Source organism: Mastigoproctus giganteus, chromosome 11, assembly GCF_048544385.1.
Source record: "Mastigoproctus giganteus isolate SK-2022 chromosome 11, ASM4854438v1, whole genome shotgun sequence".
Lineage (NCBI taxonomy): Eukaryota > Metazoa > Arthropoda > Arachnida > Uropygi > Thelyphonidae > Mastigoproctus > Mastigoproctus giganteus.
Genome location: NC_143585.1, coordinates 47,528,583 through 47,552,605, shown reverse-complemented (window position 1 = coordinate 47,552,605; position 24,023 = coordinate 47,528,583). Strand labels below are relative to the sequence as shown.

At 40.4% G+C, this 24,023-nt stretch overlaps 1 protein-coding gene across 1 annotated transcript in view; it reads right to left on the bottom strand.

The window, feature by feature from the left end:
• The window catches only part of LOC150077976 (uncharacterized), a 45,572-nt gene extending 29,454 nt beyond the window's left edge, over window positions 1-16,118 (bottom strand). The window contains exons 1-2 of the mRNA XM_090385098.1: window positions 16,016-16,118; window positions 15,242-15,334 (exon numbers count right to left, since the gene is read on the bottom strand). Coding sequence (XP_090241224.1) covers window positions 15,242-15,334; window positions 16,016-16,079 — 157 coding nt within the window. The 5' untranslated portion in view covers window positions 16,080-16,118. The remainder of the gene's footprint in view (window positions 1-15,241; window positions 15,335-16,015) is intronic.
• Window positions 16,119-24,023: the final 7,905 nt, after the last annotated feature.

The window sequence follows — 24,023 nt, the reverse complement described above, 5'->3', positions numbered from 1 at the left end:
AGGTCATTACATAAACAGTATGGATCAGGTTCGAATCCACGTTCAAAGAGCTTAGCCCGTAAAGAACCGTGTCCCGTGAGCAGATAGGAAGTGTACATATTTGATGTAAACTATGAGTTGATAGCTGGGGATGTTAGGTAGTCAGCCTTTTGTATATATTTCCTAGTGATGAGACCAAATTGACTTTCATCCTATCTGCATTGTCAAATTCCAGTTAATTCACTCCAAATTCTAGCCTTTTTTTTTGCTTTATGTTATTTGTGGGGTCGGTTGTTATTCCGTACGCTGTGATCGAAAGTCCCTTTTTGAGATTGTACAATATTCCTCGATAAATGATGTAGAGGTCAAGTAGTATTACTCCTCCCAAAATCTGCAAGGCATTGCTAGAAGTATTTCTTGGAATGCGGTGAATGGTTAATAAGCCGGATCTTTGTTTTTATCTTGACTTTGGAAACATTTTGATGCTAAAAGATAAGAAACTACAGGCAAAAAGATCGTCTTATAATACAATGATAATGTCTTCCTAGTAAGATCGCATTCTTTCCTAGAGATCCTAACCACTGAGGCAGTAAAATTTCAAATTTTGTTCTTCAATTTTGAAACATGCGACTGAAAACTTAATCTATCATCTAATATAACTCCTAAATATTTAGTCTCCGAGACATATGGTATCTGTATGTTATTAAGAAGGATCCTAGGAGGTCTGCTATAGTTGAAGTGATTGCCAAAAGTCATAAAAGTCGTCTTACTTGGTGAAATTTTTTATTTATTTGTATTCACCCATGTTACCAAATCGTCAATAATTCGTTGCATACACTCCTCAAGCACCTTTCTGGATCTCCCCTCGATGGCCACCACTAGGTCATGGCATATGCAATCTTAAGCACACCTTGATGATCTCTCAAAAGCCATTTGTCTAGGACTGCATTCCAGAGAAGAGCCCCAACTCCGATCCTTGAGGGCATCCTCTTGATATAGGGGAACTATATGTCAGGTGCTTTGCAATTACCTTTATCATACTAATTGTGATGATTATACCTACAAGGTCTTAAGATCTTATTTCAGTGACCGCATGATAAAGGTAATTGCAAAGCACCTGACATATAGGCGCCTCCGTAGCCAGGTGGGAAGGAGCAGCAGTGCATAGCACATGCTTCTTGATTAGACCGGGGTTCGAGCCCGTCACTACCAAATACGAAGGATGCGGAAAGGTCAGGGAATGATCACCGCATATCCCGGAGCAATATGGCCTTAGTCGCTAATGCTCCTAAAAAAAAAAAAAAAAAAAAAAAAAATCAACCTTACATATAGTTCCTCTATATCCAGAGGATGCCCTCAAGGATCGGAGTTGGGGGCCTCTTCTCTGGAATGCAGTCCTATACAAATGGCTTTTGAGAGATCATTAAGGTGTGCTTAAGATTGCATATGCCATGACCTTAAGATTGCATATGCCATGACCTTAAGATTGCATATGCCATGACCTTCGAAGTCCACAAACACAGCCAAAACATACTTTCACGTAGAATTTCGAGCATAAGTAGTTAGAGCAGGTATGGCCTCCTCCGTAGATTTCCCTTTTTTGAAGCCAAATTTTAATTGAGAAACAAAGTTGTTTCTCACTTAACATCTTATGGAGTCTCGGGGCTAAAAGTCTTTCAAAGAGTTTTCCAAGATTCGCAAGCAATGAAATTGGTCTGTAAGCACAAGGATCGGATGTTGGTGTCCGTGGCTTGTGAAGAATTTCAGCAAAGCCACTTTCCATTGCCTTGGAAAAATACCCTCAAGGAGACATTTGTTCATAAGGTTTAACAGAATTAATAAAACAAGCCTACGTGCTCTGGATTCATAATGCGAAAATTTATTTTTATTTTGTTACACAGAGCATTAAAAACTACGATAAATAAATTAGCTTTCGGCTGGGTGGCAGCCTTCATCAGATTAAAATACTTTGAATGGCAGTTGGAATAGAGATGCACTGCCAGGATGGTGCGTGAGGCACGTGGTTAATTGTTTGTTGATGTTTGTGACTGTGACGTGGCCAGCGTTTGTCTATGGACAGAATTACTGCTTCTGTGATGGGGTTAAGTTGACAACCACTGTTCCTGTTCAACGAGGTATCCGAGCATTTTATATTTAACGATTCCAACCAGGTGCGCCTTAGGTAATGGTGGGACCTGTCCACAACCACGACATCGCGGTGTGGGTCGATGTCGTGGTGGGTTGTCCAGACATGCTCGGCAATAGCTGAGTGTTCTACATCCGCCAAACGGATCGCCCTTTTATGTTCTGAGAGGCGTTTCTCGAGTCGACGTCCAGTCTCTCCAAAGTTGCAGCTCGTGCAGTCACGGCAAGAGATGCGATAGACCAAACCACTCTGTAGAAGGGTGGGGACAGGTGTTTTTATGTTGGAAAGGAGAGAACGCAGTTTCTTGCCTGGGAGTTGGATGCACTTTATCCCATGCGATCTTAGGATTCTACCGATCTGCTGTGACAGGTTGGGGTAGTATGGGATGAATGCCCTCGTGGATGACTCGTCACTGTTGGCGTTGCTGTTGGTCGTCACGTTGTCGCGTGCTTGTAGATCACACCTGTTAAGGACGTCGATGGGATAGCCACACCTCGTAAGGTCTACTTTGACTCTGGTGATCTCTTTGCGCCTTTCATCTGCAGAGCTGGAGTGTGTCCAGGCGCGAGTTAGCAAGGTTCGGGCGGTTGAGAGGAGGTGGCTCCGTGCGTGTGCTGACTGGAAGTTGGTAAATTGGCCAGCACACATAGGCTTACGATAAACTGTCGTCTTCAAGCATGTGTCTTCGCGCCGGACAAGTGTATCTAGGTATGGTATAGAGTTGTTCGACTCCAGCTCAATCGTGAATTTTATGAAGGGCGACAGTGAGTTGAGGTGGGTTAGGAGTCGCTGACCTGAGTCTCTAGGGATCACTACGAACACATCGTCTACATAGCGTTGCTGTTGGTCGACAACGTGACGACCAACAGCAACGCCAACAGTGACGAGTCATCCACGAGGGCATTCATCCCATACTACCCCAACCTGTCACAGCAGATCGGTAGAATCCTAAGATCGCATGGGATAAAGTGCATCCAACTCCCAGGCAAGAAACTGCGTTCTCTCCTTTCCAACATAAAAACGCCTGTCCCCACCCTTCTACAGAGTGGTTTGGTCTATCGCATCTCTTGCCGTGACTGCACGAGCTGCTACTTTGGAGAGACTGGACGTCGACTCGAGAAACGCCTCTCAGCACATAAAAGGGCGATCCGTTTGGCGGATGTAGAACACGCAACTATTGCCGAGCATGTCTGGACAACCCACCACGACATCGACCCACACCGCGATGTCGTGGTTGTGGACAGGTCCCACCATTACCTAAGGCGCACCTGGTTGGAATCGTTAAATATAAAATGCTCGGATACCTCGTTGAACAGGAACAGTGGTTGTCAACTTAATCCCATCACAGAAGCAGTAATTCTGTCCATAGACAAACGCTGGCCACGTCACCACCATACGTCACAGCCACAAACATCAACAAACAATTAACCACGTTCCTCACGCACCATCCTGGCAGTGCATCTCTATTCCAACTGCCATTCAAAGTATTTTAATCTGATGAAGGCTGCCATCCAGCCGAAAGCTAATTTATTTATCGTAGTTTTTAATACTCTGTGTAACAAAATAAAAATACATTTTCGCATTTAACAGAATTTATGGAAACAGGTTAAAACATTTAACAATAACACCGTTCTCAATAAGGCCAATCCTAGGACATTTTTTACTGTGTAGTTTACTAACAGCACCCACCAGATCTAAGAGGGTAAAGGAGACGATTTCCGTAGGGCCACTATAAATTTCATTACTGTGTCTTATCTTCTGTTGCTCTTGTGTATCAAATTCAGGGGAATCCAAAGGGAAAAGATTGGACACAATAGACCTTATTGTGGAAATCCAGTCACTTGTTTCCTGTCCTTGCTCCTTAACAGAATTATACACGTCTCCTGCAATCATTTTATTTTTGTAATGCGGTAAATTAAACACCACGGTTCTGTGTTCCCTATTTATTTAACTAAGTTTTGCCATCAACTGCTCTTGGAATTGATAATCTCCCTCTGGTTTCTTTTCCTGAAACTGACATAAATTTCCTGGTAAGTCTGCACATCCACAGAGATGTCTGTTTCTCTAAAGGTTCCTCCGCGCTTGAAGGACTTGTGTTCGTAAGTGTGACAGTTCATGTGCCCACCACGGGACAAAAGGCTTCTTGGGCTGTTTTCTTTTGCTGGCGTATTGCATAGCAAGGAAAAGATGAGTCTGGATAAAGTTGACATATTCGAGTGCTGTCATTGAGTTTAAGGCGTTTTGAATATCCCATATAAGGATTGCGTTTAAGTACTCCTTAAATTTGTTCCATTTTGTCAACTTCACAGAAAATTGTCGAAGATCTTTAGGTTGTTCATCAACGCAATTGTGTCTAGATGAGATCCCGAAAATAATAGCCTGGTGGTCACTGTTAATAAGTCCTGGAATTACATCCCAGTCCACAATCAAACCATCCATTTTAGCAGATGTTAAGGTTACGTCGATATTAGATTGTTCTTTGGACGTGGAGAAGGTGGGAGGTTTTTTGGATAAGTTTTGGACTCAAAGATAAAAATATACGATAAAGTCCTCTAAGGCCAAGTCTCTGGGGTCAATAATTCTGCTATGCCAAAAATTGGATTTTGCATTCATATCAGCCGCTATAATTAAGTTTTTAGACGAAACTTTTTAGCATATACTGTCAAGGCGATGAAGCCACAGTTCGAATTCCTCAGATGGTGGACAGTACACCGATGCTAGATAGAAAGCAGTTGATGTCGTATAAATAATCACACAAATTACAGCGTCAGAACAATCTCCTGAAATCGTAGTTACAACTAAATCCTTAATCAAGATAACAATAGCTGCCCTAGGAGGATCATCCAATGAGTGTACTCATCTGACTGACTAAGGAAAACCCATGATCTTATTAACTGCTCCACCAACCTGTCTAGAATAAAATGGTTCTTGCGAGCAGATGATATCAATTTTATGCTCTATTCCTGTAGCTCTGATCTCGTCCATCGCAACTCTAGATCTCTGTCCATTTATTTGCAGGATTTTGATTCCGGCACAGTGAAAAAATTCTACCTGAGAAAAATGGCACAGTGAGAAATTCTACCAGCTGGGTAGTTAAGATTTCCACTGCAATCTGGAGAACAATAAGTCAACAAAATAGTGTTCATAAATTGGGGCAGTCACCACTTCAAGGAGCTTGTCGCTGTCCCGAAATGCTACAAGTCTTATCGTTCTGGGCACACAATACACATGTGTACCCAAGCTCAACCCACATGTGGACACTGTGCTGAGAGAGGCCACGATTTTAACTCGTGCCCTAAAAAAGAAGACCCACCCACTTGCGCAAACTGCAAATCAATGAAAATGCAGGCAGCTCATTCCATCCGGGAAAATAAATGCCCGGTCTACACAAAAGCTAAGAGCGCATGCCAACTAAGGCTCGATTATGGGGAATTACCTTAAATCATTTAATACTATCGCTGTAAAATTTGCACAAATTAATGCCCAGCGAGCTAAAGCAATTTCAGCGCAGTTGAGGAAAAAGCAGATGAGGCGAACCTCGAAAACCTCTTTCTTCAAGAGCCATACTCGCAAAGTAAAGCAGTCAGAGGGTATCCGTTGACTTATAAGATCGTTCAAGTGGACGGAGAGACCCCATGGTCGGCTATTCTGGTCAGGAACCCTGATCTCACTGTCATCAAAATACCACATTATTTGCTTCCCTGGGCAGCCTGTGCCCATAGCATCACCTTCCTAAAAACAACGAACAGCACATTCTCGAAAGAGAAGAAGACTATGTCGCCTTTACGCGCTAAGCACAAGACGTATTGGCACGATGGAAGACCCTACCATGGATATAGTCACAAAAGGGATCATCATCAAAACCAAGAGAAGACAACCATCTATATTTTGGGAATCAATGCAGAGGCCTACCAGCAAACGAGACTTCACCACCACCAAATCTGAGAAGATCCAGTATAGAACAACCACAGCTGCATTCCTATTTATATTGCTACTGACTTAGATACAAATCAGCGGAGAGGACTGGACATCACCGCTGAAATTGACATGAAGACCGGACCTGGATGAGAAGATCAAGAAGATTGTGCTAAAAGGTGATCACGCTTGTGCTCTCTTGCACGGCAACTTTTCTCCCACTCCCATCCCCTACTTCCGCCTACTTTTGCCTGATGGATGTATTCCATTGTACCTGGGGAATGCCTTCTTCTTCAACCCCCATATTTCTACCTGTCCCCCTTTTCTTGACTTTAAAGCCCACCCGCTCTAACTCTCTTTTTTTTTCTTTTTTCTTTACATTGGTCTCTGTCAGGAAGCTTAGGCGACCCTGCAGAGACTAGCCAGAAAATAATGGTCAGCCTGACTACCTTCTAGCAGTGTGTGCGGGCAACGTGAGGTTCCACCAGGGGCCTTGTGGTCAAATGCCAGCACACCTAACAGAACCCAACACAATATTATGTATTCAACACAGAATAATTTTCTGGCATTTACAATAGTTCTGTATTACTTCACAGTGTACATATGGTGCAGATGTGGGAAACCACAGGTGGCGCCTGACCCTAATACTATGCACCCTATGTATTCCTTTGGGGGATTTTACGCAGTTTCCTTTAATTCTCGTCAGGGGGAGGATATTCTCCTGATTATTAGATCAAAGCATCTCGCTAGAATTCCCAAATGCGAAAATCATCGTTGCCGCCGACGTAAACTGCAGGTCACCAACGAGGTTCAGTGAAACTCAAGACAGACGAGGCAAAAACAACGGACAATGACTGGAAGAATACCTTGTAAACAGTTGTTTCTCAAGTCTCAACCAACCAGATAACCTACCGACCTTCTCTAGTACAATGTGGGAAGCCACAATTGATATCGCCCTGGCCACAAGATCCGTTGCACGACACCTTTCATCCTGGACAGGAAGAGAAAGCTGGTTTTTTCTCTAACTTTCTCCACCGTGTAATAACTTTCCAAATGCATCGATCAGTAAGCCGACAACCAATTATAAGGCAAACTCTCCATAGATTTGCAATTGACAAGGCAAACTGGCAGCAATTTAATGATTTACTGATCATGGCCGCCCACTCTCTCAGCACAGTTAGACTAGACCCGGACCAGCACCAAAAGACAATTGTAAGCCTAGTCATTGACACCTCAAATAACTGTATTAAAAGGAAGAAACCGTGTCTTGGAGCTGTACCCTGGTGGTGCCCAGAGCTCCACCAACTGCGACGGGAGGTTTACACCCGACGGAAAAATTTTCAACGCGCAAGACGGACATGGCCGGAAGCGGAATTAGAATATCTCAAGAAGCAGTACCGAATGTCAAGAAATGAATACACAACCCTGATTAAACAAAGGAAGAAGCGCTCCTGGGATCACCTAGTCTCTACAGTTGAAAATTCTGCTCCATGGGCGGTGATCTACAGAGTGTTCACAAACAAACTCCCTAGAGGAGAAGTCATCCCAGCCACCAAGACGCCACAAGGCACATATACAAAGACATGGACCGAATCTATAAATAACATCCTTGACGCCATGTTCCTTCAACACACGCCACCAAACACCTCAGAGCAAATACTATTATATGAGGAAAACAGCACATACACCACAGCCCAAGTGGAAGACCGCTTCACCAAGGAAGAACTGGATACCGCTGCAGCAAAAATTAAAAACAAGAAATCTCCAGGAGAAGATATTCTGGAGCCCGAGATCGTAAAGAAGGCTGTTGAAATCATCCCAAATGAGATCTTAAACCTCTTCAACCATTGCTTTGAAGCAGGCCATTTCCCAGCAGTATGGAGATCTGCAAAATTTAAGGCTTATTCTCAAGAATCAGACAAAACCCCAAGACCTTCCGGAGTCATACCGGCCCGTCACTCTTCTATCCATACTAAACAAACTCGTAAAACGTCTTCTACGCAATAGAATAGAAATTCATTACTCCAAGGCTGGCCTTCACTCTGAAAACTAATACGGCTTTAGGAGGGAATGCTCCACAGAAGACGACTTAGAGAATATCGTCAAAGCAGCTACCACTACCAATCATAAATATTTCCTTGTCATTTCAGTAGATTTTGTCGGGGCATTTGACTCCCTCTGGTGGCCAAGCGTCCTCGGCAGACTCCGGAAGGCAAAACTACCAGCAAATTTGTACAATTGTATAAAACTTATCTCGCAAACAGAACATAAAACCCAGGTTTTTAATGCAGAGGAAGCAACATTTTTGACGTTAGTTTAAGAGAGATAAAAAGTCAGGGTAATAACTATTAAAGATATGTAGCCTGAGTTTGGAAATCTGAGTCTCGTCGAAGATAAGAACAGGAGCAGAAGAAACCTCGTTTTGTGAAATATAACATAACTGAGTTTTAGAAGGATTTAAATCAACTAAGTTGAGATCAGCATTTAGGAGATTAGTAACAGCCAGTGCTCCATACTGCTCAGTCACAAGAACAGTCTATAGAAGATGCCCACAAGGCTCAGTACTTGGCCCACTTCTCTGGAACGTGGTGCTCGACAGTTTTCTAAACCGCGACCCCGGTGATGTGAGGTCACAGGCCTATGCTGATGACCTGATCCTGGCGGCAGACTCAAGAGCTCAACTGGAGATCTCTGCAAACAGTGCTATAAATATCCTACAAGACTGGGCCACCCAAAACCACTTAAAGATATCCCCAACAAAAACCTGCTCTATCCTTAAAGGTTCTCTTTAAGAGAACTTAAAGGTTCTCTCAATATCAGAAGGCCTCCCCAGATAAAGATTCACGAAACAACAATTAAGCTTTCCACCGAACTTAAATATCTTGGTATTCTGCTAGATTAAAATCTGTCATTCACACTCCATCCTTACTTACCTCCGAAGCAAAATCAAAAGATACTCCAGACTAATAGCTATAGTCACTCGCTGCGACTTGGGTTAAGAAGAAGACCTTAGTCCTCTTCTATTAGGCAGTCTTCTTACCAGCAATAACATACGCATCAGGAGTCTGGTTCCACAAGGCGGTAACAGCAGTAAACAAAAGGAAGCTAGAGACCATTCAACGTTCAGTCCTACTGACAATCTCGAGAGCCTGCTGAATGTAAACACCCTACGCCCTCCAGGTGCTATTGGGCGCTCTGCCCCTGGAGCTAGAGATCGTCCGTTGTGAGTTGCTTTATCAGCTATCCAAAGGCAGAGAAATCACCTGCCTAGACTACACAACTCACCCGGCGAACGATCGTAAACTTGACGAAAGAACGCAAACTTACGATCTTTTTACGATTGTAAAAAGATCGTAAACGCCTTTTCATCCACCTACAGCAGGTCTGGCAAATCCGCTGGATAACTTAGACAAAATGGAAAGTCACCCGACCATTCATACCAGATAATCAGTTAGTGATTCCCAATGTCCAAAGTGGTTTTCACCGGGCCTGTTGACACCTTATCTACTCACGGGACAGGGCGCTGTTGTTGTTGTTATTTGGTTTTTAGGAGCATTAGCAACTAAGGCCTTATTGCTCGGGGACATGCGGTGGTCATTCCCTGACCTTTTCGCATCCTCCGTATTTTGCGTATTTAGTATTAGTAACGGCCGCATGGTGCAAGAAAGCCTATGGCTTATGCTGCACCAGCCAAAAAAAAAAAAAAAAAAGATAAAACAAAAAATAAATAAATAAATAAATAAAATAAATAACTAAATAATAATAATTATTTAGTTATATATTTAGTTTAGTTATTTAGTTAAATAAAATAAAATAAAAAATAAATAAAAAGGAAATTAAACCTATCATCCTATGCACTTCCCTTACCCGAAAGTACTATCCAGATGACTTTTGAATTTCCCCAAACTGTCGGCCTCTACCACCCATGAAGGCAGCTTATTCCAGTAATTTATAACTCGTTGGAAAAAAAGCCAATTACACCCGGTATTTCCAGGTGGTCACCCTTCCAAGTATTGACCGGGCCTAACGATGCTTAACTTCAGTGATCAGATGAGAAGCGGTGAATTCAGCCTAGTATGATAGTTGGCTGTCATACTAGGCTGAATTTTGTGGTGACGGGCTCGAATCAAGAAGCATATGCTACGCACTGCTGCTCCTTCTCACCTGGCTACGGAAGCGCCAGGGACAGGGCGCAATAAAAGCAAAACTCTGCAGTTTCGATTTGAATGACACCCTTCTCTGCCACTGTGGACAGCCAGAGACGTGGAAGCACCTCATGCACCACTGCCAACTATGCAAAGACCTCCGCTGCCTCTTAATAATCAGAATACGTTTCTCGCCAATAAACCAAGAACAATATCTCTTTGAGAGCGAGGACAATTATAAAGCCTTAACGCAGTTTGCGCATGATTTTTTACTAGAAAAAGAACATATCCACAACCCTAGCAGGAATGTTCCTACAAACCATCCACTCGTCATCCGGAATAAAGATCCTTAGATGCCTCAACCAAACAAAAACCTAACAGCTACAATCTGAAGAACAACAAATCGTTAACTTCACCTGGATCTGACCACTGGCTTAAACTGGAGCCATTATGTGGACTTGACCATTCACACGGATGGGTCAACATGTCCCAGGAATGGCATAGGAAGATCCGACAAAGACATTGTGCAGTTTGCTGTCGAAACGTCATTAGGCGATGTGAAATGGTTACTCTGTACCCTCCCCCTGCCACCCCTATCTTCACCTGGTGAGGCATGGGCGTGCCCCACCGACTTTTGGGGTTATCTTCACTACTGACCCCATATTTCTGTCTTTCCCCCCCCTGTCTTCAGTCGCCCTTTCCTCTCTAGCCATCCCGCGACTAGCGTTTGACTCTTTTCAAAACTACACAAGCCCCACACCCAAAAAAAAAAAAAAAAAAAAATTTAACTCTACCCCGCATAACTTATATCTCTTTCGGCCTGTCCCAATTTCTAGTGTTTCTCCCCCCTCATTTTTTTTATAGGTTCTAGCCACTGAATCTCAGGAAATTAGGTGGCAGGACCTGCCAGAGTATATAGTAAATCTCTAAAATACTGGTGTACCTGGGCTGCCTCCACGAGGTATAGTGTGGGTAACGGTGGGGCTCATCAGGGATCCAACGGATAAAAGGACAGATGAACAACGGTACAAAACATTACACACCACAATATCCGTACAATTTTAAACCTCTGGCCTCTACAGTGTTCTGTATCACACCACAATGTATACTACGCGGAGATGTGAGAAACCCCTGGTGCCGTTAGAACCTAAACGCACTCTACACTATACCTAAATATCATTTCTGACCAGGTGCCCCCTTTCATGGCAAAGGTCTTCCTCTCTGGCGGTGGCGTCTTTCAGCAGGATAATGTGCCAGGCCACACAGCCCGGATTGTTCTAGACTGGTTCGCGGAACATGAGGAAGACTTCCAGGTATTGCCCTGGCCTCCAAATTCCCAAGGCATCAATCCCATCGAGCATCTGTGGTTTGTGTTGGAACAGCAACTCCGATCTGCGGCGTCTCAACCACGGACCTTACAGGAGTAAAGGATCTGCTGGTTACGTGTTGGTTCCTGATACCAGAATACACGTTTAGAGATCTTGTAGCGTCCATGCCTCGCCGGGTACGAGCCGTTTTGGCTGCACGTGGAGGACCAACATCATATTAGGTAGGTGGTCAAAAAGTTTTAGCCCATCAGTGTATACTGTATTTCCCGCACCACAAATCTTAGGATGTAGCTAACTGGGAAAATTAAAAGCTGCGTTTTGTTGTTCTATATTGTGGTGATAGCAGCACAACCGCATTTGACGATTGCTCTTTCTACAAAAATATTAGGGATGTTCATCAAAAGCAAGCATAGCATCACATACCTAAGAATATGGCATCCCTTTGCAGTTAAAGCCTGTTCCACATTACGAATACCTACCAAAAGCAGAGCATCCAAATTAATGGATAATGGAAACGACAGGGAATACAAAGAGGACTTTTTGTTCCCTACACTGCATGGGGTTAAGGTTGAGAAGATGAAAGAAAATAATTGTTGATTTTAGATTGAATAGCTAAAGACTGTAGGCTATAATTTTCGTAAAATACGTGAGAAGGAGGTAGAAACACAAAACGGAAGTTGAAAGAACAACAGAGAAAGAAGAAAAATTGGTTCTACGAGTTTGAAGTTGGAGAGTAAAAGATTGAAGACTGGTTGCAACACGTGTTCCAACTTGTTTGGAAGAGAGAAAGGAAGAGTCAATTCAGAAGAAGAATGCTCATAGTAGTATATCTATAGAAAAGGCATGCAGCAGAAAAAGAATGTCTATAAGATAGAGTGGAGAGACTTTGTAAGAGGTGGGTCATTAATTAACCTAACTGCCCTTTTGAATGATGTCTAGAAGCCTGAGAGAGGTTGTAGAGGCACTTCTCCAGATGCGCGAACAATATTCAATGCCAGGGCTGATTTTAGATTTATAAAGAATGAGTAGCTATTTAGAATGATAATAACGCCGAGAGCAAAACATAAAACCCAGTATTCTAGATGCGGAGAGATTAGAAGTCAGGGTAATAACTATTAAAGATATGTGGTCGGAGTTTAGAAATCTGAGTCTCATTGAAGATAAGAACAGGAGCAGAAGAAACCTCGTTTTGCGAAATATAAAACATAACTGAATTTTAGAAGGATTTAAATCAACTAAGTTGAGATCAGCATTTAGGGAATTAATAATAGATATTCGAGAAGTTGAAGCTGTTTGTGCAGGGCAAGGTTTCTCAAACTGGAAAGTGGAATGCATTGTGCTATCATCAGCAAAACTATGGATACGATTTCCAGCCAATGGAAGAAGATCATTAATGTACAAGAAGGAGAGAGAGTGTGTGTGTTGGATATTTATATTTTCTCTTTTCTAAAATTTAAGTTTTTCACACAGCAAACAGGCAATACTATAATATATGTAGTTAAACATATACAGTATAATGATGCCTCATGATTTTAAGCAGCCTTCTCGCAGGAACCGGCTAAAAAAGTTGTGGCGTCCTGTCCCAACTTTTCTTTGTCGCACTTGCCCCTTTTATACAAGTATAAACTGAAAAAGGATTTCGGTTCAAAAATAAAATATAGATTTTTTGATTATTTCGTTTAGATTATTTTATTAACATTTTAAAATAAAAAATATATATTTTTTAACTTAACTAGTATCATTAATAATTACATAGTCATTAAATTTTCTGCCTCAAAGATTAACTCTTCGGGCTTCAACTGTTACCCAAATCTAAATATTTGGCAACGGCATGTTTAATTGATAAGTTTGTCAATCTATCCAATCAACCTTGTGTCATCGTGGAACAGTAGATAGGTTTTCAGCACCACGAAAAAATTTTCCCATGACGTATTCAATTTTTTGAGCACACGGACTGCGAGATTTTCAGTAAAATTGACTGCCTTCTAAATGGTTTCGAATATATTTTAATTCTTCAGCTAGAGATCGATAATGTGTATAACTACCACACCACACAGAATTTCTAAATCCATATCGGAATTACCATGACTATGTTACCACCTGTACACGAATTTCTACGTCCATGCTGGAAATGAATGTTATGCTTTTGAACAAGTCAAACCTGTCTTTCACTGAGTGAATTGCTTTGAAAGTTTCTTTGAAACCTGTCTTGCAGTCACTGGAATGACCCGTCTAAAACGTCGAAATAGGGGATTCAACAATTTGCTTTCTCTATCATTCAATTCTTTTTGATGTTCATTATCAAAAACTATTTTTCGGCAGCGAATTCTTGTTAGCTCAAGTTTGGATTCAATTTACAATTCAACTGCCAATTTTTTTTGCATCGTCTAGACTCCAGACGGTATTTGAACTTAGCGTCTGTTCGGCAATATTAAAGGCATTCGCATAATTATGAAAGGTAGGGGAAAACCTTGTGATATATTCAAATTCCCCTCTTAGAGTTATTTGCTTGCGATGTTAATTTGGCACAAAATATCGTACCAAACAATTAGTTAGCAAATGAATTTGTTTTAGTAGTTATTTCCAATAGTCAAAAATTTTGACCTAATTATCTATATCGAATTCTTTTTTTTTTCTTAAACTGTTCACTTGTTTTTTTTTTTTTTTTTTTATTCTTTTTGATTGATACTGGCATTTTTCTTTTCTGTTGCTTTTTTGGCGCACATAGTTACTATCACGTTGGCTCACCCCTTAAGCTGGCCCTGCTTCGCGCAAAATCAATCAACTAGCAATCATAAAAAAAGATGGAAATCTCAGCCAAGCATTTTGAAAATTGTACATGATATTTATTTTTGGTTTTACACTACCCTTATTTATGAGCCTAATTATGCGCTCCCTACCTCTTTTCTCCAGGAAACACTTCGAAATTTCCAACTGCAGAAGCACGGTAGTGAAAATCGATATCTAAGAAGTAGTTTAGACATAATTCTTCTGTCAGTGTAAGCCAATTGTACCCAGTTTTCAAATCCCCATAAGTAACTTAGATAAAAATTTACAACATTTACAAATTCATTATCTTAAGGATGTAAGCTTGAAGACTATAAATTATGAGACAGTGGTTCAAGTTCTAATAATCAAAAATGGAAAACTGCAAATTCATAAATTATATTCTTCGCGTTCATATACTGTTGTTTATGTGGTTCCAGCTTCCTGTGCAACAGTTTTCAGAAACTTTTCCATAATACTAGAACAGTTTCTCAAAACAGAAACCAAAATGCAATGGCTTTACTTCGCACTCGTGAATAATTCTCTTGAACAGTTGATATAATCACGGTCCTCCCCACGACTAGTGGAAGGGATAGAAGTTCGAATTCCATCAAGTGATTCGTGAAATGAAGAATTTTTATGCCATTTTCACAATATGACTGAGTTAATTGGTCTGAAGCAAGAGTAATAAGAGTTTTGCTTCCGGAAACTTCCGGGAGCAAAACCCATTTGCTGGAAGTATAGTTTTACTTCCAGCAATCCGACTAAAGTAAACATGCAAATTAAAGACATTTAAACATGGCGTACTATGTCTTAAGTTGCTGATGCCCCTAAAACTTTACAATTTACTGCCCATTCTGATCAAGAGAGATCATGTTTTATTTTTCAGGTTTTACCGACTGAATAAAACTATTAGTATATATTAGAATTTTACAAAAAAAACAAACTTTTTTGCTACTTACATATGTTAACACAGAAAGAGGCTGTGCTGCCTGGCTGCAAAGTACAAGTACCGGAACTTAAATCGCAGTTATTCACAAAAGCACTCGTAATACCTACAATACAGAAATTCAAATATTAAACTAGAATGATTAGCATGAAAACGTAAGACATTAATATAATTAAAATAACATAATCAATCATTAACCAAATAAAAAGGGGAATTTTTCTGCTCAACACGGAATAACCACTCTTTATCCGCGTTGTCAAACGCAGGTTGGCTTTATTCGTGAATCAATCTGACGAGTATGATCAACATGATGAAGTAATATAATTAGTCTGTGTAAAAGGTTACGTTAAAGAAAAGTGTGCTAGCAGCAGATATCTGTCAAATAAAGAATGTGGGGCCTCGGTAGCCGAGTGGTCAGGATCAGGGGTGAAATAGCACACGAAGAGGATCCAAGCACCTGACTGCTAAATACGGTCGTTCTGTCAAGTCGCACTGGAACAGCGTGGCAGATTATGGTCCATTTCTCTCAACATGAATCGTTGAGGAGGATTCCATTCTGTAGTGGGTTAATAATGGCTGCAGTTTACTTTACCTTAAAGAATGCGGTTCGCTTAACAACTTTAGATTGTCAATCTCCTCCCTTACCCTTAAAAAAGTTACTATTCTTATCGGTATTTGAACCATAATGTCTCTTCGTGGTTATCGAGGAGATTAAGTTTCAGTATTTTCTCATATAACGTCACAGAAACTCAAAACTAAATTAAACTGGATAAAATCCTATACTTACGTGTGGGTGTACATTCATTAACAAGTAACAGCGTCAGGACCGCGGCAATCAAAACAGACTTCATAGCTGACGTGGCAGATGGAGAATTCGGATGGTGTAAACGTGAGGACGTGAATGTGAGATTCCCATTTTTATGGAAAAACTAGCGGTACAATTAACCAATGAAAATTTGACTTGTAGAATTTTAGATAACTTCCTCCTAATTCATAATTACTTCATTTCACACGCCAAACCAGCATGTTATTAGCATAATAATGAGATGATTCAACGTAGTTGGAAGGAAAAGGGAGGACAAGAATATGAGATCAATTTCCCAATCAAGTACATTTGACTGTACATTATGGATAGCTCTGATAAAACGTATTTCCCCTTTCTGTCTCTCCAAATTCCTACCCCCAAAATCTTTATCAAACTTTGAAAAATAATGTAAAAAAAAAAAAAAAACACCTCCCTCTCTGTTTCTTGTTTTGTGTAGTTTTATGTCCTTAAACAAGAGAATTTCAAAACGTAGTTTTCACTCTATCTTTTATGATTACAACTCTGATTATTATCACACTTTCTCCCAATTATATTCTAAAGTAATTCTCTTTAAGTGAATTCCTTATCTTTATATATAGTATGGTCTTAATGTAACTGAATGGAATCACTGACTCTCTCATTCTAAGATTGTTTTCGTTTATTTTCTTATTTTAATCATATTCTGAATTAAATTCGACGTTTTACAAATCTCATCCATCCATTATTTTATTTATTTATTTATTTATTAAATCTGTTTATTGCTCTGCCAAAGAGCCATATTTTCTCTTTAAATTTCGAAACAAACCAAAAAAATATAAGTTGAAAACCACGGCCACCGTGACCCAGTGATAAAACAAATTGAGGGCACATGTGGAGGCGCGTTTTAGTTGGCCATGGTTCGCCGCAGGACTGGTAAATAAGTTAGTGTTCTTTTATTCCCTGTCTTGTGAATTTTTCGGATTTTATTTGATAAATTAGTGCTCTAGCCAGCGTTCTGTCTTTCGAGACTGTCTTTCTCTCTGTTTAGAGCCTTTCTGTATCTGTAATATAACGATAAACTAAGCTGTGAAAAAAAAATCTTAAGAAGAAATATTATTTATTGTCAGGAAACACAGATATGCAATGGCAATTTCGCAAGAATATCGGATAGAAATAATATGTACTGGATACATATATTGTCACTATAGAGATGTCACTACTGCACAAACAGACCCGAATTCATTAGCATATTTTACGTTCAATACGACCCCTGTGATCTGTCGGGCGTGAAGCAGCGGACGAAAATTCATGGAAAAGATTGACAACATCCGCTGTGGAGGAATAATACTTATCATCAGAGAGAATTTGATCATTCTCGCACGTACATCAGCATGCTACAACTAGAGCATTTGTGATAAGATTGCACTCTGCAAAAGGCACCGATGTGTGGCCCAGATGTGTGTCTGACGTACTATCGTGTGTATTCTATGTTTATTATTTATTTATTTGGTTTTTAGGAGCATTAGCAACTAAGGCCATATTGCTCCGGGGATATGCGGTGGTCATTCCCTGACCTTTCCGCATCCTCCGTATTTGGTGGTGACGGGCTCGATGTATTCTATGTGTGTTCTGTTGTTATGTTCAGGCCTCTTGGCTACCCAGAAGCATTAGTCACCTGTACAGATGATTCTGGGTACTCGTCCACACCACGGGAAGGTGAGTCAGTCCCAGCAAAACACGTACTGTCTCAAAAGAGACTCATACCCACCTAGTGTTGCCTGAAGGTGGGACAAATTCCTCTGGGGGGGGGGGCCCATTCCAAAGGGAGGAGATAAAGAAAGAAGAGGGAAAAAAACTACAAAATAAAAAACCACCCGTGGGGCAGTTACGGAAAAAAATAAATAAAAAATAAAAAATAATGAATTAATAAAAAATTATATTAAATAATAATGATAAAAACAATAATAATAAAAAATAAAGAAATAATAATAAGAAGAAAAAATAATGAAATACATTGGCTGCAGTAGAGTGGGAACTCAAGGCAGAGCGCGTGAAAAAAAATACAAAAAAAAATAATAAAATAAAATAAGTAAAGAAATTGGCTGCGCTAGACTGGGAACTCAAGGAAGGAGCGCGTGAAAGACAAATTAAATAAATAAGAAAAATAATAATTTAATAAAAATAAAAATAAAGAAAATAAAATAAAATAAATAAATAAATGAAATGAAATTAAAATAAATGAATAAATAAACTGGCTGCACTAGAGTGGGAACTCTAGACATTACGTGGGGGGAAAAAAGAAAAACAAGAATAATTTCACTGACACGATCTAAGCATATGTTGACATCAGAAGTTTTGAAACAGTAATCCGATCAAGGAAAAGAAGAAAAGAAATCTCGCAGGTCATCCCATTTTGCATTCTTGTAATGCCAAACAATACGAGGTTGGGAATAGCCATGAGATAAAAGCTCCATTGGCGAAGAGACAATCACCAAGTTGTGATCTGTGGTGGCTAAAGGACCACTCACTTCAACCGTGTGCTCACAAACCACCCTTAGAATGAGAGAGAGAGAGAGAGAGAGAGAGAGAGAGAGAGAGAGAGAGAGAGAGAGAGAGAGAGATAATCTTTATTACCCTTCACGGCCATAAAGCCAGGGGCTTACAGTTTCCCAAACTTCCGGGAAAATTGAACAATTATTTACAAAAAGAAGGGTTGTTTGTGGTAAAAAGATCAGATGTGTTGGCTGTATGGTTAGGAGTGTCCGGTATTCTTGTAGGCAAATGAACAATCTGTGCAAGGTCATTAGTAATTGCAAAAGCCTCAGCATCTCGACCAGCTGGGTCGGTTCAACTAGGAAACGGAAACCAGCTGGAGTTACGAACATTAAAATCAGCAAGGAAAATTATCTCACCGTTAGGAAAGTTGGACTGGAGAGAGTCAAGTTGCAAAGAGAGGAAGTCAAAGAGCTCCAAGTGGTTAGTGGAGTTGGGAGAACCTTAGAGATAACAGATGAATTTGTCACAATGAGGTAGAGAGATTTTAAGCGAGAGAAGATCGAAAAGTGGAGATTCTAAATTACAAAGTCTCTGACAGGGAACATCGGAACGATCATATGCACAAGTACCACCTTTGAGGCGAAAGGATTCATACAGCGAATAACTTGGACAACTGAGATTAGCAGTAGTTGAATCAACCGATGACTGAGATTCTGTCAGAAAAAAGTACATGGGGTTTGGTACACTGCAAGTGGAAATGGACATCGTTGAGATTAGAATTGAGACCACGTATATTTGTGGAATGATTTATGAAGTGTTTGGGAGGTTTAGATCTTTTCGCAGATAAGCTTACTCTATTAGTTTCGCAGATAAGCTTACTCTGCTCCCACAACACACTTCAACAAGTTCCTCAGCCTGGAATACTGGCTCCTGCAATGGCTCAACTGGCGGACTGGCAACCAATACACCATTTCTAAGGCTCAGTTCTACATAAATCTGGAAGTCACCCCATGGAAACAACAGATTGTGGCAGCAAACCTTCTAACACTTGCCAGACTAATCACAAGACGGCTCGACGCCCCTGACATTACGGATTTAATAAAAACTCCACGCATTGCCGTAAGGAATCAAATGGACCCAAGGCTCCCACTCACAATCAGTTTGAACAACCTAAAAGGATTGAGACGCATGTTCCCAGGAAACACGGTAGATCTGATGAACAATTTAGCCATCGACCTGGATAGATTCTGCGACCAGCATTCATACAGACCTCAGAAGCTAAAGGACACATATGCAAACATACACTTATGAGACGCCACCAGAAGGAAAATGCCACCACAATACATCCCGTTAAAGAATGGCGAAAAGGAAAATAAAGTGAAGCCATCACTGGTCTTCTCGCTCTCTTAGAATCTACTACTCCAAAGACGCCTGGCTGCAATATTACGTTCAAGATTGAAGAATTGAAGAGATACCACGTGCAACAACCGGTGAAGGACTGCCTCATTTCTTTATATTTTGTATATTTCCCTCATGCTTATGTAATTTATAGCAATTTTGAGAAAATAATATCCTTTAATTTTTTCAGTTATGTAAAATAATAAACACAAAGTTCTGTACCTGTCGGGTTAAGCATACATGGGCCCCATGTAACCACCGGCACATGTCCCTGTCTTAACCTCTGTGTGTAAATATCACCCCCCTAGCTTTTTGCTGTCCAGGGGGTGGCTCTTTGGCAGAGCACTAAACAGATTTAATAAATAAATAAATAAATAGTTAGACAATTCATGGTGTATTCAATACTAAGGAAAACTGGGTGGGACATGCTGTATGAAGTAATGAAATTTTTGGATATGGCGCACACTTGGTAAGAATATACCCAGATCCTTGACATAACGTGACCTCGACAATGGCCCCCGCATACTCACTACTCAGACTCCCTGCAGTCACTATGCAGAGTAGAGGGAGCAAGATTATTCTAGCTGATCCGTAAGCTTTCTAAAGTGTTACCAATAGGTTCGGTCCAGTGTACTAACTAGCGGTCGGCCTGCGAACACCGTTTTAGAGCTGTACCCTCGAAATATTTCGAAGATTGGATCTCGCCACGGTGTTCATCGTAACCTCAAAAGTCATCAATCATACTGTATGATGGAAGATATAGGGAAGGGTTGATCAGGGCGTGGCGTTATCATCCCTAAACACGAACTAGGACCCAATGGCACCTCGGAACAGACGCAAATTGGGAAAGATTATCTGAGTACAGTAGCCTGCACCGGTTACAGTACCGCCTTTCAGTATCTGGAGTTGTGTACGTCCATCGAAGATAACGCCCACCCAGACGAGAACACCTCGACTGCCATATCGATCCCTTTCCGGTGATGTTTGCAGGGTGATACAGTGTGCCAATCTCTCGCCAGATCAGTTGAGGTCCAGAATGGCTGCTGAGACTGAATCTACTGTCATCAGTAAAGAGTACCTTAAATAAAGCCTTTTATGGTTGTAACCTTTAGAATAGAGTTGTTCCTTAAGTTTTGGACACCACTGTATTAGACAGATGTTTGCTACAAGCATAAGAACTTGCGACTCATCCGAGGATGTCGTCCCCACGTGACAGTATTCCTACTGCATACATTCCTTACAGTCCCGGCACGTCGGACTAGATTTCTAAGACCCTACGCGAGTACCGCATAAAATGAGTACAACTTCCTGGTATGAGGCTTACGTTTTCTGGTCTCGGACGTATAAACTCCCATCGCCCCTCTCTTACGTAGTGGAATAGTATACCGCGTAATTTGCATGATCGCGGAACATTTCTGGTCAACCCAACATGTGTTCCGGCACTACCGTTACCACCTTTCGCTAGAATCGGTAAGTATATCATGCTGTCCAAAAGCTTTAAATCGGTGCAAGGGTACAAGGTTACACCCCATCTTTGAATCTACAGTTTTGAAACTAGACAAACGCTGGCAGCAATCTCATACCGTTGTGCACCAAAAGTGAACACCAATCTAGTGAATGAATGTTTTCACAATTTCGCGACCATGTGAGCATCTGAGCACTCACAACTCATTTAGTATTTATTTTATTTTATTCTATAGAATAAAATAAAAATCGTGTGTATTTTCTTAGTATTCTGTATGCTTTTATTTCACTTGCTGAAGAAGGGGTTCGTTTACCCTGAAAGCTACGAATTAGTGTTATCTTACTTAGTATTAAAAATCTAGTTATTTTGTCCATTGGATGTACTGTATTATTCTCTTAAATCATAGAATCAAGTACCACAGCCCATTTTCCTTTATAATGTTTTTATGTTGTACGACTGTCGCACAAATAGAAAACGACAGTATTTTGTGAAATCTCTCTATAGACAAGCAAGCAGTTCGATTAAGATCGCAACAGTCATTTCAAGCAAAGCCATGGTACTTTCTTACACCCAAGACCTTGGACATACCATGTGTCTTTCCAACCAATGCAGAGAAACTGATGGGAATGTATTTCCATTGTGTAAATGGACGTTCTGTTGAAGTGGATGTTCTGACAGCGTCTGTAACACAAGAATCCTCGCTTGTATTCATCATTACTCCTTTATCCCGTTTATTCCATAATTTTGAGGGATCTCTTTTGGCCAGTTCTTCATTATGTTGAACAGGCCTAATTGCAAATGATGTTGGCATATTTGGTGTTGTGGACAAGTGTATATGTAAAGGGCGGCTCCTAGAACATTTATTCAACTCTGTCTCGTATCTCTGTGAGGAACAGTATCACTACAAATGGGCATACTCGGTGTTATTCTTGTTTCTTCTGATACTGATCCTGATACGTTTTGTCATGTAGTGTAGAAATAGCAATCGTCAATGCGGTTGCGCTGTTTTCGCTACACTGCAGAAATAGCAAAGTTCACACTTAATTCTTCCAGTTAGCCATACGTATTATGGGTAAACATAAAATCCTGTATAATAGAAAGTGCGAGTGATACGAAATTTTAACAAATATTACATGTACGTAAAAAAACTATTTATATATCACTGGAAGTGAAAACTATATTTAGCAGAGAATGTAAATTAATATGAACTGAAAATAATAATAATTCTTACAATGGATTTTCCAAAAATCTATCATTTTTATGAGCTCATAATGTATACACTCCATAATGTTTTATGTAATGTATACATAATTAATTCCATAAATAATAATAATAATAATTATTATTATTATTATTATTATTAAAATCAGTTTATTTTCCAAGAAACCTTGGGTCACCCCGGAACGGCTCTGTGCCAGAAGGACTATAATTATGATGTAAAGTATGGACTTAAAGATTACCTCCTACAATTGAGAAAAGTTCTTTCTGAAGCACAGGAAGTTGTGTTTCATATATTTGCATCCTGGAAATCAAGTGCATACGTTTCGCTTCACTTGCCTCGTAAATCTGACATACAGCTTTCCGCTTTTGCGTTTAACCGATACACGCGCAACGTCATTATCAACTAGGGATTTCCAGTAAACGTAGAATATTCCAATACCTATACTTGTTTTAGTACTCTGCGTTTCATAATCCCAATTTGTTACTTTATTTGTGGTGATTTTTATTCGAAAAACTCTCTGACTATCGTACAAGTGTTCAGGATGCGACTTTTTCGATTACTTGTCGGTGTTCTCTGGGAGACCTATTGCTGTTGGGCTGTTATGTAGTCCTTGGCACCATACTGGTGGTTGACACAGTGATCGGGATGGTCGTTATTTGTTGCATAAGTCACATTTCATTGATCTCCTGTCTTAAGTCCGTGCACTTCCTGATTTTTTCCTCGTGGGGGTCCTGGAGGCTGCCAGTGTTGGGCACCGCTATGTCAATCAAATACGTTGCCTTTTCTTTCTCGTCGAAGGCGTCAAAATAGCGTCACTTCCTGTTCTGGGACAAATGTGTATGTTAATATCTGTCCATGAAAATGATGATTATATTCACGGCCTTTCACAACGAGGAGGAAAAACCTGCATTCGAAACCAGTAATCCGCGAAAAGAACGTTTACGTTGTTTTTTTTTTTTTTTTTTTTTTTTTTTGCTGCGCGACCTTTTTTTTTTTTAATAATTTATAACTTTTTTCTTCTTTTTTTTAATCGATTGTTTTTTTAGAGGGGGGGTGGCGCTTCTTATTTTCATGAAGCACATTTTTTTAACGAAATATGGAAAAGCCGTTACACTCGAGGCAGAAATGCCAATTGTTTTGTTGAAGGAGAGAGAGAGAGAGAGAGAGAGAGTCGAGTCCGGACGTGGCGAATTGGGAACTATAAATTTATCGGTTTCGTTTCATTAGGTCAATTATGAATTATCTATTAATTATTAATTAGCAACTCATGTTATTAAATATGAAATATATGTCACACTGATACTAGTTGGAGGCCTCTGCCAATAGAGCGAACTCCACCCTGCAGGACTGGGAACGCACCACCATCTAGTAATCTCCCCTACCAAGACCCAATGAATCCTCCTGAAAGGCATCACGACTTGAAGAGACCA